The following is a 20614-nucleotide window of genomic DNA, read 5'->3' on the forward strand; positions in this document are numbered from 1 at the left end:
GGTAACCACTGAACTGTTTTCTTTGTCCATGTGCTTATTTATATTCTACATATGAGTGAATCAGCTGATGTTTGTCTTTCTCAGTTTGGTTTATTTCGCTAAGCAGAATTCCCTCCAGGTCTTTCCATGTTGTTGCAAATGGGATGAATTTGTCTTTTTTTCTGGCTGCGTAGTATTCCATTGTGTGTATCTATGTGTGTGTGTGTATACACACATATGGCACATCTTCTTTATCCAGTCATTAGAGTCGATGGGCACTTGGATTGTTTGCATGTCTTGGCTATTGTGAATAGTGCTATGATGAACACAGGGGTGCATATGTCACTTTGGATTGTTGATTTCAAGTTGTTTGGGTAGACACCCAGTAGTGTGATAGCTGGGTCATATGGTATTTCTATTTTTACTTTTCTGAGGAATCTCCATACTGTTTTCCATAGTGGCTGCACCAGTTTGCATTCCCACCAGCAGTGTATGAGGGTTCCCTTCTCTCCACACCCTCTCCAACATTTGTTATTTTTAGTCTTAGTGATTATAGCCATTCTAACAGGTGTAAGGTAGTATCTTAGTGTAGTTTTGATTTGCATTTCCCTGATGATTAGTGATGATGAGCATCTTTTCATGTGTTTATTGGCCATCTGTATATCTTCTTTGGAAAAATGTCTGTTCATGTCCTCTGCCCAGTTTTTGATCAGGTTGTTTTCCTGTTTTTGTTGTTCAGTTGTGCGAGTTCCTCATATATTATGGAGATTAACCCCTTATCTCCACCATCGGGATTTTTTTAAGGCTCACAAGGCCATGGTTTCACATCACTGCACAGATAGTCAGGCTCCTCTTAAATGTAGATAAGAGAAATACATCACATTTCCATCTCAGCAACAGTTGATCCTTGCTATATACTATGAAATTTTTTAAAAGTTAAGATACTATTAGGAAAGAGTTAAAAAGGAAGGCTATATTGCTGTCTAGACTACGGTATTTAGATACTAAAAGGAAGCAGGGCCCCTTAAGGAAATGCCCTGTTTCAGTTCTGGGGCAGGAAATGTAGAAGACGAGCCTGGAACACCTTGTCATACTAGAAAGTATGGAAGCTATGAAAGACTAATGAACCATGTTAAAAGGCCTCAGAGACCATACTGAAGGGGCTCCTACTGGCCAAAGATGGGAAAATTTGAGCACCAAAAAAAATAATGACTGCAATGGACTGAAACACAGCAAACCTATAAAAATCCATGAGTTCATTTAAAAAGCAAATAATAAAAAAAAGTTTTAAAAATAATAAAAAATCTTTAGATTCAGCCTTAAAAAGGAAAGAAATCTTGTCACATGCTACAACATGGATGAATCTTAAGGATGTTACGCTAAGTAAAATAAGCTAGTCTCAAAAAAAACAAATACTGTATGATTACACGTACATAAGGTACCTAGAGTTGTCAAATTCATAGAAACAGAAAGCAGAAAGGTAACCGCTAGGAACTTGGGGAAGGAGAAATGGAGAGCTGTTTAACGGATATAGAGTTTCCGTTTTGTAAGATGAAAAAGTTCTGTGGATCTGTTGCAGAATAATATGAATGTACTTAACACGACTGAGCTGCACACTTAAAAATGGTTAAGATGGGAGCTGCCCTGGTGGTGTAGTGGTTAAGTTCGTGTGCTCTGCTTTTGCAGCCCGGGGTTCGCGGGTTTGGATCCTGGGCATGGACCTAGACACCGCTGGTCAAGCACGATGTGGCAGCATCCCACATATAAAATAGAGGAAGATTGGCACAGATGTTAGCTCCGGGATAATCTTCCTCAAGCAAAAAGAGGAAATCTGTTGCCAATCTTCCTCACAAAAAAAAAAGAACATAGTTAAGATTGTAAATTTTATGTTATGTGTGTTTTACCACAATTAAAAATATAAACAAACCAACCAACCTTTGGAGGTTGCTAGGGCAACAATCTGTTATTTTGAAAATTGGTAAGTAAAGGGATAGAATCAAGAATTTATCCTGCCTTTGTGGTCAAAAAACACATTTCACAATTAACAAGTAGATGATGGGAAAAATTCTTCCAACCAATAAATGAAGAAGAAATTAATGAATTAGAAAAGTCAGCATTTCGTAAGTTCAAATTAATGAATGCATCTAGGAAATGATCATAATTTGGTGAAAACTGCCTAACAGTAAACTCCATACTGAAGCATTAGTCTATCGCCGCTCAAACCCGGGGATCAGTCTCAGCACCGCTAACAACAGGACAACCAGACACCACGTGCTGCCTGAGGAGGTATAATAAGAAGTGCAAGCATCAACTACGATGTTGTCTTGCCAAAATAACTGGGCTGGAATATAGTCGTGTATCTGGATTGAACCACCAGTTTACAGGTAATAGCATTTTGATCCTGATTCAAACAAAGCAAATGTAAAAAGACTTCTTTGAGATAATCAAGGCAAACTGACAGGGAATAGGTATTAGATAAAGTAAAGAATCTTGTTAGGGGCCGGCCCGGTGGCGCACAGGTTAAGTGTGCACATTCCACTTCTGGCAGCCTGGGATTCACCGGTTTGGATCCCGGGTGTGGACATGGCACCACTTGGCACACCATGCTGTGGTAGGCGTCCCACATACAAAGTAGAGGAAGATGGGCATGGATGTTAGTTCAGGGCCAGCCTTCCTCAGCAAAAAGAAGAGGATTGGCAGCAGTCAGCTCAGGGCTAATCTTCCTCACACACACACAAAAAAAAGAATCTTGTTAAATGGTAATGTATTAAATCCTCATATGTTAGAGATATAAGTATTTGTGAGTGTTTATAAGTAAAATATGTTGTCTGTTTTAAAATACTCAAAGAAAAAAGTGTGGATGAGGGAAAGATAAAACAAGACTAGCAAATGTTGACAATTGGTGGATCTGGGTGATGGGTACATGGTACTTCATTATGCTGTTATACCTGCCTTTGTGAATGTTTTAAAAATTTCAAAGTAAAAAGTTAAAGAACAGTATACTAATGTCTGCAACTTAATTAAAAAGGCACAAAAATAATAGATTGTGACTGATGGATGGATAGAAGTATGGAAAGAGAGACACATGGGAGTGCAACAAAATGTCAATGGTAGAATCTGGGTGGTGGGTTGGATGTTCACTGTACAGTTCCTTTTACTTTTCTGTATGTTTGTAAATTTTCATAATAAAATATTTGGAAAAAAACTAAGTCTAGGTACAATTCAGAACCTTCTTTAATAAACCTTAATTGTCATAACCTTTGCCTGACCTAACTCTAGTTTTTCCCAAGACTTGAATGAAGTGGGATGGGTCATCAGGATCCTTGAACTTACCTAAAACCTTCCCAGAATGATTCTAGGTTTCTGGCTGGCCTGGTAGAAAGCCCCTTCAGCAACTTGCGTTTCGTGGTTCTGTCCAGACCTCACCAACATCATAATGCCACCTAATTCCTTTTTTCTGATCCTATGTAAATGAAGCAATCTTTGCATGTACATTTGGTTTCACAATAGATTTCCCTACTGGGAAAATGCACTCACAGGCTACCCAGCAAATTCTAGTCCATTCAGCCTTTATATTTCTCATAATGAGTAAATCAATTGTGTTTGCGGCCTGAAAGGATGTTTACTTAGGTTGAATTAAACTTGGAAACAAGTTGAAGTAGGATAAATTAACATTAGTTAAAGCAGTGGCATAGACTGAATTATCAGCGACCAGTCTCTCTGGTGACCGATATACATAGTGACTTTCTGCAGAGGCAAAGCCAAGGCAAGTCTGGTTACTAATATCCCCACCCAGTATAACCGTCCTTTGGGCCCTGGCATTATTAAAGAACTAGCTAAAGTTTCCTATAACTATTATACGCACTTCACAAAAGGACGAAACCCAGTCACTGACTTGCATGGGGTCAAATAGCAAATGAGCTATGGAAGGAGACACAGCATCTAGAATTTGTGACTTCTGGACAGCTAAGCCAACACGTAAAGCACAAAACCAGGCTTTCTGGCAGATTTATTTCAGGACAGATTGGGCAAGAAGTACAAAAGCCATGGCTGCCCTTGCATGAAGTCTTGCCCATGGTTCTACATAAACACACGAAGTCAGAAAATTTACAAAGTAGTACAAAGGATTTAAAGGAATTTTTTCTCCTCTTTTGTCCACTTTACATTGGAAAATTTATAAAATCAATGTCACACAGAAAAAACAAAGTTTGACGTCAGCTAAATGATATACTCTTTCAATTAAAAATTAATAAAAGAATAGACTTTAAACAGTCTATGCTTAATTTTATATACTTGGAATGGCTTCCAATCAGAAAACTGCATTTAAACAAATGTACCAGCATTTCCTAACTACAACTGATTTATAACAGATTGGTAGTTTGACTAAAGTTTTAAATGCAGACAAAGTAATAAGTACCCTGAATTTTATTCTGAACATAATAGGCAGACTAAAATAAAGAGGATTTTACATATTGTAATCCAAATAATTAAAGCTGACAATTTTTCAGCATGAGTTTGAAAGCACAATTGGGCAACTGTTTCTGAAAGTAAACACTAATAAGAGACAATTAATTAGTGGCACCTGGAAAAAAATAACATAATGGGTAGTCTCAATATGGTTTTCATGTACGATAAAACTACGTAATCATTTTTATGTTTTCCAGAAGGCAATAATGAACAAAGTTTTTTTTTTTTAACAATTACTCCAAACGACATGAATCATATTTTAGTAATTCATGATTGTCTAAAATAACAACTTGGTCCTCCACCTAATAATAATAAACCTTTCATATGAAGGTCTTTGAACATTTAATCTCTGATATAACAAAAATCAATAATGATGACAGGAATAGTTTTCTTCTTTTTTCTTTTAAGTTGCTTCTCTTTGTGAGCAGGAATTGAGAAATCTTCACACCAGCTTTTAGCATACGCTGTGGGGCAGGTGTTCCATTTTGCGGATGAGATTAAACTAAAGAGACAGATGTCAACTGCCATGGTTTGGGCAGGGGCACAAGCAGGGCTGCTGCCACACCAAACACAGCAATAGGCTTTAAGGAGTTCATAACCTGCTAGAGCCTTCCCACTCTGCCTGGCTTAGAATTCTATGACATCAGTGTCATTAACAACTAAAGAACAAAAGTAGACCATTCTCTCCAAATGTGTGTTGCTGAAACAGTTTGTCAAGTTGACCAGTTGACTGCTTTGGTCCAGGGGAGATCACAAAGCAGAGAGGAATATTTCACTTAGGGGAATAGCCAGCGATGACTCTTGGGAGTTGAGGGGTCAGGGGACGGCTAGAGCAAGGAAGGCAGCAGGGAGCCTGTGGCCATGATTAAAACTTGTTAGAAAGAATCTGTATTTAAAGACCTGACTGCTTTTCTCTCAAAGGTCATATAAACACTTGGCACCTTTACCAAAGCTAGAGAGTGAACCAGTGACAATTAGTGCCCATTAAACAGCATCCCCAGTCACAACACACAGGGCAATCTTAATAGCAACAGAACATAACGCTGACATTAGTAACCATTCCTGACTTCCTTATTTGGCTTAAAAAAATCATTGTTGTAAAGAAACAGTCTTGAAGCCTCCAGATATTAATTTTAAAATTTGTGTTGGTCATAAAGAAGGAGCATTTCTTAAGGAAGGCTGATTTATACAAAACTGTATATCAATAGTCACGTAAAATGCAAGCTTTCATAATGGAAATCAATGCTCCATTATGCATGTTGAGGAACTATAACAAATGCTTAGTCTAGTAGATGTAGATATTTTATCTTATCACCCACAATCACAGTTTGGCAGCCTAGGTTAAGAGAGTCACACAATGAATCATTTAGTCTAATAAGTCAGTTTGCACACAGAATTATAAATGCATATATGCCTTCTATGCTACATACCACAACTGTGCTTTATGCCAAATAGTATATCAACAGATATAAAAGGCAGTGGGAAAGAAACAGGGGCCTGGCTAAAGAGCCTCACATAACATAATCACCAAACAACCTAGAGAGCGCAGAAAGATTCTCCCCAGACAGCTTCTTCCACTGCCTTGTAAAGGAGTATTTAAGACTGCTGGTTTTGGGGCTGGCCCGGTGATGCAGCACTCAAGTGCACATGTTCCGCCTCAGCGGCCCGGGGTTTGCCAGTTCAGATCGCAGGTTTGGACATGGCACCCCTTGAGAGCCATGCTGTGGTAGGCGTCCCACGTATAAAGTAGAGGAAGATGGGCACAGATGTTAGCTCAGGGCCAGTCTTTCTCAGCAATCAAAGAGGAGGATTGGCAGCAGTTAGCTCAGGGCTAATCTTCCTCAAAAAAAAAAAAAAAAAGTGCTGTTTTTTATTCCATATGATAAAAACATGAAAGAGGATTTTCTTGCATTGCCCTTTACTCCTTTAGGTTGAAAAGTTACTGACCAGGAAGGTCATTTCCAGCATTGTCCACAGTTTGGAGATCACTAGCTCAGATGCAGAAGGTAATGTAGGGACCTGGAATTGGCCAGCTCAAGATATGTCTCTTTGGCATCAGGATTATTTGAGGCTGATTGCTTTTGATAAACTGGGACAGGGAAGGAGGAATGGAACTTGCCCTTTGTTAGGACACATTTACACTTGTAAGGTAAATCTCTATCTGTAAAAGGTGCCTCCCTCTCTGTACCAGGAAGAAGAAACCTTCTCTCTAGAAACTCTTAATCAATACCAAAGGCAAGGACTTAAATCTGCATTTTATTGTGCTAGCCTGGTAACCTCCTGTAACTGACTTCCCTCCCCCTCCCAACGTTGACATCTCCTTAAAGATTAAGCATCTTTCTTTAGGCTGGGAACCAATTGCTGAGCTCATCTGTGACCCCCCAGGCCGAGGCAACACACTTGCCACCCCGCGGCGTTCACTGGGACAGCAGACCTATCTGTCTCCATCAAGCGCTGTGCTGACAGAGCAGCCTCGTGACTATTGTGGGAGGGACATTTCAATCATATGTGAAACACCCTGTTTGGGGGTATATAACCACTCTGTGCACCCCACTTCTTTGGTGCCCTTTCTTCCTTCAGGAAGAAAGGCCCCGGGCCATGCTTCCTCATAAAGCTTTGTTTAATTTTCTCTTGTTATTCTGTCTCATGTGAATTTAATTCGTTCTCCGGCCAGACGAACCCACATTTGGGAAGAGGAAATGTCTTCCTCCCCTACAGTAATGTAAACACACTAAGGACTTGTGAACCTCATCTTGTGGTCTGTTAAATGGAACCACAACATTGGCCAAGTTTTCTTGTGACAAGGTCCTTTTAGAAACCATTACCCTGACTTCTCCTCATGCCTTGATGGGACCTAATACACAATAGATTTATGCTGAATTCTATTCCGAAGAAAGTCATTAACATAAAACAGCCTCTGTGGCACACTGAAGGTAAAGAAAATGACGTCGCATATAAGACACCCAGACCCAAGGCCCTCTCACTCTCTCTGCCAGACAAGGTCCTTTCAGATGGGCTTTTGCAGACACTCATCTGCTGACCACGCTCAAGAAATAACTTGTTCTCTGCTAGCAAACAGTGGGGATGTATTTTAATAAGAGGAAATAGTCCGTAAAATAAAAGTTAGGACCCTGGCAACAATTATGCATGAATTAGACACTGACCAAGTGCCAGTACTGGACAGACCATTACACATATCACACATCTGTAACTCTATGAACTCAGTAAGAGGCTCAGATGCCACAAAGCTCCTGAGGCTATGAAAAGAAACCCAGACTACCTAAAGGGTGCAGAGAGGGTACGGAACAGATTTCTGATTGACTTAGGAAGGATGTACAAGAATTATGGTTCATATGTGCCAACTACCCTGCAAATAATTAACCCTCTCTCTCATCCCAGCTTTACGGCCATTTTAGGCATATCCTTGAAGAACTGACTCTCAAACCTGAGCAGAGTTCTCTTAAGGGCTCAGTAAAACCCAGATGGCTGGGCCCCACTCCCAGATTCCTGATTCAGTGCGTCCTGGGTGGGGCCTGAGAACATGTGCTTCTAACAAGCTCCCAAGTCTTGTTGATGCTGCTGGTCCAGGGACCATACTTGCAGATTGGGGGCCTGTATCACTAGCATGACCTTGGAAATTGAGGAACTCATTTGGGGTCTGGACTTGCCAAGGACATCTTCTAGGGTGGTGGCTATACTGGAGTATATCCTGGGTTATTCACCAAGGTATGCTGATACTCCAGGCAAACGCTACCTGTGCTCCCTCCCCACAAGTAAGCCCTTAACACATTGTTATGAGTAGGGACTGAGTGGATCTATCTAAACAATGATTGTAACATACAGTTACAAAGAAGTAAATGGTAAAGTCCATGAAAAAGTTAAACTGACAACTGCAAGTGTCTACCCTAGTGGTGACCAAGTGGACTGGAGTTTTGTTTTCATTTGGAAGCATGTGGGAACGAGAATGGCCATCCTACCACAGCAGCAATTTCACCACAGTAATACCTGACTTACTTTTCAACACTCCCACCTCCAGGTAAGAGTCTCGGAGGCTGGTGAAGGGCAGCTGTTCCGCAGGCTTCAAGGTCTTCTTTCAGAATGTCACTCTGACTATGGAGCCTAGAAAATAAAACAGGTGCTGCATGAGATGTTTATTTAAGCACAGCCGGTCAGCTTCTAGAAGCCACAGTGGTTCTTCACGGTTTATTGAAATGCATCTGTAACACAATCTAGACATAAAAATGCAGCAACTAGACTGTCTCTCGACAAAGATGTAAGATGGGGCAGTTCGAAAAACTTGTTTGCGTGTATGTGGCAGTTTTAAACGAATCAGCAGAAGTAACTTTTAACCCTTTGAAGACTTTAATGATGTTCACGTCCACAGCTGTGCAACCGCACTCCGCATTCCACCTGACTGATGGGAGTGCTACATAATCTTAACAGCAGAAAAGGCTCATTTTATATTGTCAATCACAACAAAGTTAGCTCTCCACAACTCACGTGAAATTTACTTAAATTGTCAGTGCTAAGAAATTGAACACTGCTGGCTGAAGTACTGGTTATGTCCTCCAGTTCTGAATGCAGAAAAATATTATTTCTCCATTCAGATCCCACTGCAATAAAATTTTCTCTATTTTTAGTAAGAATAGGGAGGCAAGGAAAGAGAAATGTAGCCTTCATTATCTATTTCCAGTCTACTGGGGGACTGGTCGAACCTAATGATTTGGCTGCTGTTTTACGTTAGGTCTGTCACAGTATCAAACTAGCCCCCAAAGAGACTGGTTAATAAGCCCCTTTAAATAAGTGTCTATTTGGGCCAGCCCCAGTGGCCTCGTGCTTAACTTCAGTTTGCTCTGCTTCAGTGGCCTAGGTTCAGTTCCTGGGGGTTGACATATACCTCTCTCTTGGCGGCCATGCTGTGCTGGCAGCCCACATACTGACAAAATAGAGGAAGACTGGCACAGATGTTAGCTCAGGGCAAATCTTCCCCAGCAAGAAAAAATTTAAAAAAATGTCTATGTGGGGGAAAGCATGATTCTAAAAAGCTGTGGGACAAGATACCAAAGACAAACAGTATTTCTACGTTATAAAAGCTGATGACATATGTAGTTGGGAATATTCAACATGTACTCCAAAAAGAAAACGAAGTAACTTAGAAAGCAATATGTTAATTAGCAAAGTATTACTAATTTGTAATTAGTACAACAGTGGGTTAAGTTACTGGCTCTATTTGATGGCCATGTGACTAATATCACAAAGATGAAGGAGATGTGCTCTGTCTCATTGGAGGGTGAATGGCAAGTGTAGGCTCAGGCTCACGCTGACTCTGAAGCAGGCTTTCATCTTGGGCAAAAAATATAAATGCTCCCCCTCCCCTGATTCAAGCCCTATTCTGGACTCTGGGCCACCCTGTTGGTGCCCCACTTCCTTGACAAGTCTTGAGCTCTTGTCTAAACTCTAAGGCTGAGATTCTTAGTCCCTCTGGGCCACCAGATCCTTGTTGGGTCCTTCACTCCTGAGCTCCCTTGCCAAAAGCCTTCCATTTTTTGATTGAATTGTTTGTCTGTATTTTTTTGGTGAGGAAGAATGGCTCTGAGCTAACATCTGTTGCCAATCTTCCTATTTTTGCTTGAGGAAGATTGGCCCTGAGCTAACATCCATACCAATCTTCCTCTATTTTGTATGTGGGATGCTGCCATAGCACGGCTTGATGAGCAGTGTGTAGGTCCGCACCCAGGATCTGAATCTGCAAACTCCAGGCCACTGAAGTAGAGCATGCAAACTTAACCACTACACCACTGGGCCAGCCCCTGGATTGTTTTTTTGTTGTTGAGTTGTATGAGTTCTGTATATATTTTGGAAATTTACCCCTTGTTGGACATATGATTTGCAAATATTTTCTCCCAGTTGGTGGGTTGTCTTTTTGTTTTGTTCATGAATGGCCAACAGGCACATGAAAAGATGTTCAACATCACTGATTATTAAGGAAATGCAAATCAAAACAAGGTGATTTCATCTTACACTTGTCACAATGGCTATAATTAACAAGACAAGAAGCAACAAATGTTGGAGAGGATGTGGAGAAAAGAGGACCCTCATACACTGTTGGTGGAAATGCAAAGTGGTGCAGCCGTTATGTAAAACAGTATGGAGATTTCTCAAAAAATTAAAAATAGAAATACCATATGATTCAGCTATTCCACTACTCGCTATTTATCCAAAGACCATGAAATCAAGAATTCAAAGAGATTTATGCACCCCTATGTTCGCTGCAGCATTATTCACAATAGCCAAGATGTGGAAGCAACCCAAGCGCCCATCAACGGATGATGGATAAAGAAGATGTGGTATATATAAACAAAAGAATACTAATCAGTTTTAAAAAAAGACAAAATCATGCCATTTGCGACATGGACGGACCTTGAGGGTATTATGCTAAGCGAAATGAGCCAGACAGAGAAACATAAACACCGCATGATTTCACTCATATGTGGAGGACAAGCAAACACACAGATAAGGAGAACAGACTAGTGGTTGCCAGAGGAGAAAGGAGTCGGGGGAGGGCAAAAGGGGTAAAGGGGCACATATGTATGGTGACGGATAAAAACTAGACTATTCGTGGTGAACACAATGCAGTCTACACAGAAACTGATACATAATAATGTACACCTGAAATTTACACAATGTTATAAGCCAATATGACCTCAAGAAAATAATTTGAAAATAAATTTTTAAAAACCCAAAAAGCCTTCCAGACTCCTGACCTATATGACTTATAGTACCTATAATACTTCTTTTTCCTTAGGCAAAATATGGGTCCTAATTCTTCCTGGAAGGCTTTATCTTGTCACCAGTTAATTCACAGAATAACACCTGCCCTTAAGAAGAGGAAGATAGGCCCACCGGAGGTGAGCCAATTTCAGAGCAGCAAAGGAGAGCACATCATCACTGGGAAGACAATCGGGAGCTGTGAGGCAGTAGAGAGACAGAGAGCTCCCTGGCATCACAGGGGCTTGACTACAGAGGAGGAACTTCAGCCAGGCAGGATGTAGACGGGGGAGGAGATGACACTTCAAGCTAAGGGGTAGCACAGGCAAAGGTGACAGGAAATGCCAGGGTAAGAGGGGTGCAGGACCAGCAAGGACACCAGTGTGGCCAGGTGGGGGTTGCTCTTGGTGGTGATGGGATAGTAATGGGAAACAAAATTCAATATGAAACTCTGGTGAGAAAACAGTAATAAATCTTGTGGATTTCTGAGCTATAGCCGGTTTCTTGAAAGTAGTGTTTTTGAGAGGGTTAGCCTGGCAGCTATGTGCAGATGTGGTTGGTGAGGGCAGAGATTTGAAGCTTAAGCCCAGCCAGAACACTGAACTTGTGCTCTAGATGGCAGGGGAAGAGCGTGTAAGCGTGACAGCAGTGGTACGGGTGGCAGAGGGGGAGAACAGTCATTCACAACTCAGCCGGGAGGAAGTCAAGCGCCGACAGCTGGTGCGGTAGGGTTGCGAAAAACTGGGGCATGTACCTCACTCAAAGGGCCAGTCACTCTCAGCTCCCACTGTGGAATGTATCTCAGTGATGCAGGTCTTCCTGGTTTTCAAGAGAAGCTAGAAATTCACAATTGCTAGTTTTATTTTGTATGACATCTCCCAAATTTAAAAATGTGGCCACTATTTCAAAATAAGGTTGATGCTATGCTGGACAAACAGAGCTGGCCTGCAGGCTTGAGGTCTCCGGCTCAGACTGCCTTTAGTCTCGCTTCCTGAACCAGGTGGTACCAAGAGGCTTGATGTTTTTGTACCTCCTCTGGAACACCAGTGCAGGAGTGGAAGTCAGCAGACACTCACTAAGGCTGGGGTGCCAAGGTGGGGGGCGGGCAGGGTGTTGAGCAGCCCCTCTCCAGGGAGGGCTATTTTCTCTGTGCCATTCTCAGGAATGCTGACAAGAGAAAATAGGTTCAGCGGTTTTATTACTGTTTATAAATTCTCTACAGCCAACGCACTCTTGGTTGCCTGTATCTGCATCCCCCCCCCCCACCCCCATGGTATGCCTGTGCTCAATTATACCTGACTGTCCAGTCAGGACAGATGCCAGATAACCTTTGTTCTCTTCCAATCTGATCAGTCCAAATATCAGGCTTGCTTAGACTAGCTCATCTCATACTTATCTAGGAGCTTCTCTGACTACCTCATTCATAAGGATATTTCTCACCCCTGAATTCCTTTAGCACAAGACAGACAACCTCCTACAGTGTACCGTTCTCTAGTTACGTCATGTCTGTCTAGTCTTTTCAACAAGACCAAAAGCTTGTTGAGTACAGCAATTGGACTTTTGAATTTTTATCTTACTTTAAGTTTCATGTCACACTCAGCACAATACTGAAGACACACTTAACAACACTATGTGATGAATGACAGGCCAAGATTTTAAACCTAGATTAGAGAAATTCATGACACCTATTTTTACAGTATGTTTTTATACGGTTGTTGTTATATGAGTCCAGGGCTTCCACGGCTAGGCAATGAGTGATCAATAAGATGGCCACAAGTATTGTCTGCACAGAGCTTATGGCCTACTCTAGATTAACTCAGAACCTTCCCTGGCTAAAAGATGAATTGGTCTGCGCTGAGGATTTCTAATAGGTATTTCCCCACGTGATACCTTACTTTAGTTTACAAAATATCCATCAGTCCTTTGCTGAAAACAACTCTATTAAGGAATTCAAACACTATGCAGCTAAAGATGAAAGACTGTGTTATAAAAATACTATTTTAGAATTCAAGGCCTCAATTTCTTTCATGTCTTCTATTTGCATTCCTACCAAAATAATTCCAGCTGGAGGGGCATCAGTCTGACAAGCCCACGTCCAGTCTTTCCTGGGGAATCTGCGGAGGGGCCTGGCACCAACATGCTGGGCGTTACCATCAGTTTGTCTCTGCCAAATCCAGCAAGTGGACAAATCTGATGGATGACAAGTAATTGTTACCCACTAGTTGCCCCACGGAACTCAAGCGTGGGTTTGGAAGCATTTAACTGTTGTTCCAAATTGTTGTTTTCCTTTGGTTATGTGAAGGAGATGCAATCACCAACCACCCTGAATGAGACCAAGCCTCATCACAAAAGCTACTTTACGCCTATGACCTTTGCCTTATTTTTAATGCTAAGATCTCTCCAGGAGGGGCTTACGCCTCATTACCGTAACCTGTAGTGCATATGTTAGCATGTTTTCTAACTGAGCCTGCACAAGCGAGTACCCCCTTCTCCCTTTTGAATATTCATTCCCATCTGAAATAAATGTCCCTGCTTCCCTTTGGTCGGGATGCCATGACTCTGGAAATGATTCCTCATGGGCTCCTATTTGCTGCAAAATATAGTTTATTTTGTGAGACAACTACTTGTGGTGAAGAGTCTTATTTAATTCGCCAGGAGGGAGCCCACTTTGGTTTCGGTAACATAATCACTAGAAACACAAAAGGCATTTTAAAGAGGCACATTTTATTTTATGCAACAGTGCAGGCATACAATAAATAAATTTTGGGGGGGGGCAAATTTAAAGTAATTGCTTTCTAGCTTCATTTTCATCTTTCAGTCACACAGAATTTAGGAGATAACTTGAAAGAAAACAACTCCACTCCAGGCTAAAGTGAACACTCAAATGAAGGTATAATTTTCTTTTAAAAAGCGAGGAAGAGAGAAAAGGTACTATGCTTTTTCTTTCAGTATTGCAGACTGAGAATTACTTTTTGGCAAAAATAACCCTGTAGGAGGGCTGTAGAAAATAAACTTTTCCTTAACCCCACTAGGTAACGTCCACACAGTGCTGCAGGTGTTATCTTAGAGTTGACGTGTTTCTGGTGCAGTACTGTAGGCCTGACTTCCAGGTTTTATTTTCCCCAGGGAACAACACTCTCAAAATGGCATGGTAATCACTGACCATAACTAATCATAATTTACATAATGTAGTATCACTTTTAAAAAGTTTTTTTAAAAGATTTTTTATTTTTCCTTTTTCTCCCAAAGTCCCCTGGTACATAGTTGTGTATTTTTAGTTGTGGGTCCTTCTAGTTGTGGCATGTGGGACGCCGCCTCAGCATGGCCTGATGAGTGGTGCCATGTCTGTGCCCAGGATTTGAACCAGCAGAACCCTGGGCCACTGAAGCCAAGCGTGTGAACTTAACCACTTGGCCATAGGGCCGGGCCCTAAAAAGTTTTATAAAATACGCTTACTGTATTTTTAATGAGACTGAAGAATAACAAAGCACCATAGTTGGTCACATCCAGAAAAAAGTTTTAGGGAAAGAAATTGTGTTTCTAAATGAGCTACAACAAAAAGGCATCCTCCGTGGAGGTGGTCCATAAGTTCTGAGCATGGAGTTTAGGAACAGCCCCTACACAGAAAGGTGGGCGCCGGGCAATGCGACCAGCCTCTGCTTCCAATTCCACTGCCTGCTGAACACTGGCCCAGAAACTCAACTTCTTCCTTCTCATGGGTTTGACCCCACCCTCCAACAAAAACATAAGAAGGTTTTGATCTTTAAACTTAGAACACATGGTCTGGATAGAAAAGATTACTTTTAAAACCATCACATTTATCATGTTCTGGTTCTGTTTTTTCACATTTACTTCCCAGGGAAATTTGCTGGTTACAATTAACAACATTTAAAAATCCTCCTAAGACCCATGAGAATTCTTAAGTTTAAACAGAAGTAACAATGCATTCATGTACCCAACTCTCAAGGACCACAACTGCTACAAAATATAACTAACGAACCAAAGCGGCTGCTGTCAGTCAAACCCTGACAGCTAATTCAATTTGTGTAGCTTACTGGTCATCCTGAAGCAGTTTAGCACCTTCACCAAAAAGAGAAAACCTCCAGTGACCTCCCACAGACAGGTACACAAATACAACAGGGAACCCGAGAGGTCTGTGGAAGCCCTACCTCCATAAAGATGCAAATTAAGATTTAAACAGTGTAACAATCGGCGAGAGCTAATCCTTTTACAGAGGTGTAAATGGCTATTGAGAACTGAATTCCGGCTGCTAGCTTTTGTTAAGTGGCGTTACAGACAAATTTCACCCAAGAGCAACACCACCAACTCTGAGGGCTATTGATAAACTAGTTTCATAAAGCGAGCGCACTTTGTTTACTTTGATATCAAGTTTCCTGACCATAAATCCAAACATGTAAATATAAACTGCATCAAGAATTAGTGCCCTGGGAAAATAAACTGGAAGCGACTATCTCAAGCCTGACACCCGATGGCTGGAACAGCTGTATGTGCGGCCACAGTGAGGTCTGTATATGGGGTTTTGTTTGCCACACAAAACAGTTGTAGAAAGGACAAACACATACATAGTTAAACAGTATTTTTCTTTTAACGGGCTGTCTTACAAAAACCTATGTTTTGGTGGCTACCTCAGTCCCTATTGTGCAGCCCCCTGGGTGGTCCCTTCCAGGGGGCCACTCGAAGGGAGCACAATGCCAAAAAGGAGGGAAGGAGCGGGCAGCGACACAAAGGCCAACAGAGCGGGGCGGTCTGCGGCAGGCTGCGGACCAGAGGTCAGCAAACAAGGCTCTCTCTTCACCCAGGAAACAAGGGCTCCTTCTCTCTACCTGCAAACAGCGGGATTAGGCTGACAGCTTGAATTATGGGCGACATTTTGTAGGGTACAGTCCGTCTGTGTTGCGGTCCTCTTTATTGTGGCAGAGGCTGCACAAGCAAAACCCTTGCCTTTTCCCCCTCTGTGGCCTCAAAACAGACCTCATCATTCTGCTCCATTTTAATTCTCAGGACGACTTTCCCATACCACTTTTCCTTTTTTTTTTAAGTTCCTTAATGAGGTGCGGGGAGGCCTGAGAGACTTTATAATAGGTGTTTCCCTCCACCCTTAAACAGAGATAACCACCCTGAACCCATAATGAGATTTGAGTAGCTGAGAGTCATTTGTGATGGCTGCAGAGTCCTTGATGAAATGGATAAGTGTTCTCAATTTTCTCTTTGATAACTCTATGGATCCCAAACTTAACACCCGGATTGATAAAAATTCTCTTTGCAGGGAAGGTGAACACTGGAGACATTTACTCTTGCTCCCTGGGTTTCTTTTAAATCAGCAGAGACGTGTCACCAGAAGGGTGTTGTCTTTAGCGTGCTGGCTGTACTCTCCAATTTGAGGTGGTTAAAACAGATTTACGGAGCCAGTCACCTAAAGCGACCTGGCTTTAAATATCTGCTGCCAAAAAGAACAGGGAGGGTAAAGGTCTTATCATACAACTTTACGCCTTTCAAAAATGTAATACAATCAGGTCTTGTGTTCTGACAAAGTTTAAAAAATACTATGAACATAATAAATTTTTTCTGTTTATTAGACATTACCATAATTGGTTCTATAATTAAACTGTAGAGGGTGCTTTTTGTAAAAGGGCATCTGATATTGTCAGGGGAGAATTATCTTTGCTGGGGCTTAAGGACTGATGGAGGACCATCAAACAAAACACTAGACTTTTGCTGTTACATGTCTGTCTGTCTCCATATGTGTGTGTGTGTGCATGCATGCGTCTGTAAGAGAAGAGACAAGGAGGCTCAGACTGGGCTGGCAAAGGTCACACCACATGAGGGGATTGTAGGGGAGGCAGGACATTTCCTCTCCCCAAATGTGGGTTCGTCTGGCCGGAGAATGAATTAAATTCACATGAGACAGAATAGCAAGAGAAAATTAAACAAAGCTTTATGAGGAACCATGGCCCGGGGCCTTTCTTCCCGAAGGAAGAAAGGGGACCAAAGAAGTGGGGTGCACATAGTGGTTATATACCCCCAAACAGGGTGTTTCACATGTGATTGAAATGTCCCTCCCACAACAGTCACAAGATTGCCCTGTCAGCACAGTGCTGGATGGACACAGCAGGTAATGGTCTGCTATCTCGGTGGGTGTAGCAGGAGGCAAGTCTTATCGTCTGGAGCTAGGTGGTCACAGGTGAGCGCAGCAATCAGCTCCTAGCCTAAGGAAAGATGCTTAATCCTTAAAGAAACGCCAACGTTGGGAGGGGGAGGGAAGTCAGTTACAGGAGGTTACCAGACTAGCACAATAAAATGCAGATTTTAAGTCCTTGTCTTTGGTATTGATTAAGAGTTTTCAGAGAGAAGGTCATCTCCTTTCTTCTTCCTGGTACAGAGAGGGAGGCACCTTTTACAGATAGAGATTTACTTTACAAGTGTAAATGTGTCCTAACAAAGGGCAAGTTCCACTCCTCAGAGCCTCCTTCCCTGTCCCAGTTTATCAAAAGCAATCAGCCTCAAATAATCCTGATGCCAAAGAGACATATCTTGGGGTGGCCAATTTCAGGTCCCCACAGGATCCAGGGGAGAGGGAAACCAGAAGGCATGATGGGATGGTGGATGGGCTCATTGTGGGCTCAGGCAACATTCAGACTCTGAAAGAAGTTACTATGTCACTTCTCTGGGATAAGTGAGTCTCCTTAGAGGCCAATTAACTCTGGCGAATGGGAATGGGGTCTAGTGTAGACACCCTCCACTGAGGGGAAGCTCAGATGTGTAAGGCAGGCCTCTCCCTGAGTTCTGACCCAGTGTTCTGGGCCCACCTCCATGATGACAATGAGATGGGAGTGGCAGCACCCAGGGAACGTGCCTGAAGGAAAGGGACCGAACAACTTGGCTATTAAAGGTTGCCTCCTGTTACGTGAACATGGTAGAAATCAAAGAGAATTGCTGACAAGACTGCGCTGGTTTGCTACTGGGCCGTTTAGAGGGTCAATACTATATTAAAATGAAGAAGCTGAATCAATTTATTATTCAAATACTCATTCACCCAAGAAGCTGCTAAAAGGAAGCCAAAGACAAAAAGAAGACACAAGAAAGTGAATGATAACAAATCATCATTATGAATGAATAAATGGATTAGCTGTGGAGGAAAGGCAGGCAGAATGCAAGCTAGGAGGAAACGTTCTCCTGGGTAGACCCCAGGAGCCAGGCGGGAAGGCTTCTCTCATCAGTGTGAAAGTTCAGGGGATACCAGAAAAGGGCATCCCCAATTCTGGGTAAGTACACTTTTCAAAACAGTAGAAACCAGTTTCAACTGTGCTCATGATTACAGATGTAATAATGCTCCAAAACAACCATATCCAGTAGATATCGATATAATAGATAACTGCTGCTCAGTAAGGACCATCGGTCCCAGACTCAATACTGGAAATGCTTTTAGGGATTCAATTATCCTGGACAGTAGTGCTTTTCAATATGGTAGAACACCTGAAATTCATAGAACTTTCTGTAAAATATCATGAAGTATTGATATACTTAGCTTCATCATGCAAATTAGAAACATTTTTACTAGCGGACAATGAATATACAGATACAATATAAAAATCACACCACTAACACAAACATCCATGATAAAAAACCAATCTATCAAAGCTAACAAGACCAGCTGATTTCACATTTTTCATTATTATTCATTTGGTACTCTCATTCATTTTCTCTTCTAGTAGGCAAGCTACAGCAGGTTACCAAAGTTTTAGTAAAACGATTTTGAGAAAGTTCTCAAAATTACAAAGATTCATTTCCCTACAAACTTGGAAAAGACCACTTTACTCAAGTGCAGAATAATTCTGCTGGCATCTGTCTGAGAATCACCGCACTCAGAGAAAACAGATCCGGCGTTGTTTGAAGCGGCAGATTCAAACACACTTCCGGGCCACCATAGTGACAATCAAACTAAAATGCACCGACGCTGACAAAGGAAAATAGAAGAAATTAGACAACTACTTGAAGGCCATGAAAGGGGATTCAGCATTGCTCCTCACATCTCCCTTGTAGGTTAAGGTAATACTATAAGTCTCCCAACTGAGACTCAAAATAGATTCAGTACAAAAGTACAAGAACACATATTAAGGTCTCCCTTTTTGCTTTTTGAGTTTTTTCTTGTCTTACCTACTTGGCCTATCTGCACACACTCCCTCACAAAAGCCCTCACTGAATAGAAGCTTGTCCACTCAGTTATCAAGCTCAAATCTTCCTTTTCAAATCCCAACTTAAAACAAATTTCGTTTTTCCAGAAGGCTATTACCAAGAGCTCAAAGACCGTTCTTCAAAGGTGAGAAATATAAGTTAAAGAGAATAAAAGGGAAGATGAGCCACAAGGAACTGAAAGAGAAGAAATAAAATGGACAACAAAATGGAGAAGTGAAGTCAGGTACAGAGAGAAGGAAAATGTGGAGGTTTGCCACTCAATCGGTGACAGATCTGTTTTGCTCTGATGAACCACCATTACTCCATCGTAATCCATCTATCTTGGGTTTGGTTCAAGGTGAAGCATGGAGTCCAGGTATAAGCCCATGGTACCCTCCCCTTGCTACAGTGCTTGTGGAGCAGGTGGGCACATGATGTGGTCAGAGCCAATGAGAAACTTTGGCTCAGCATGCCTGGACAAAAGCCTCCAGCTGCTGGGCCTGAGAACTGGGTCAATCCAGAGGAAATGGAGCCAAGAAAAAGAGAAAGAGGAGTCAGAGCCCAGTGGCATCATCTGAGCCTTGGGTGAAGCCAGCCCAAAGACCATCTACCACTGGATTTCTTGCCATGTGCCAGTAGAGTTCCCTTTGACTTAAAGCAGTTTAAATCCAGTAAACACTTACAACAGAAAGAATCCTAATGGACACAAAGAGCAAATAAAATTTAAAAAGAGGTGAAAAGGACAAAAATATCCAGTAATTTCCTGTTTCTGCATCAGTTTTATTTTTATTGTAAGCATTTGATTATAAAATATAAGATACTTTGTATGACAAGAAGAATACTTAGTACCTATGTAAAAAAAAAGTCATTAAAAGCATCCCCATTATAGGAAGATTTCTAAGGCTGTGAAACCAGCCATAAGACCAAAGGTGCCCTTGCCTTGACAGGGCAAGCACCACAGAGCTTCAGGACGTGGTTTTTAAGCTTTAAAATTCAAAAGATTTTTTTTTTTTTAAAAAAGAAACAGCTTTACTGGTATGTAATTCATATAACATAAAATTCACTCATTTAAAGTATGTCATCTATGGTTTTTATTAATATAGAATTGTGTAACCATCACACAATCTAATTTTAGAATATTTCCAAAAGACAGTTTCGAGGGCTTGTTTTTAATTTTTCTTTCCGATTATAAAAGTAATATCTATTC

The 20614-nt window shown here is 41.5% G+C and overlaps 1 protein-coding gene across 3 annotated transcripts in view; it reads right to left on the reverse strand.

Annotated features, from left to right (window-relative positions):
* The window catches only part of KIZ (kizuna centrosomal protein), a 120492-nt gene that overhangs the window by 39127 nt on the left and 60751 nt on the right, over positions 1-20614 (reverse strand). For all 3 annotated transcript variants that reach the window (XM_014855708.3, XM_070485493.1, XM_070485494.1), the window contains one exon: positions 8461-8565. In XM_014855708.3, the coding sequence (XP_014711194.3) occupies positions 8461-8565 (105 nt within the window). The remainder of the gene's footprint in view (positions 1-8460; positions 8566-20614) is intronic.

Source organism: Equus asinus, chromosome 15 (assembly GCF_041296235.1).
Source record: "Equus asinus isolate D_3611 breed Donkey chromosome 15, EquAss-T2T_v2, whole genome shotgun sequence".
NCBI classification, from domain to species: domain Eukaryota; kingdom Metazoa; phylum Chordata; class Mammalia; order Perissodactyla; family Equidae; genus Equus; species Equus asinus.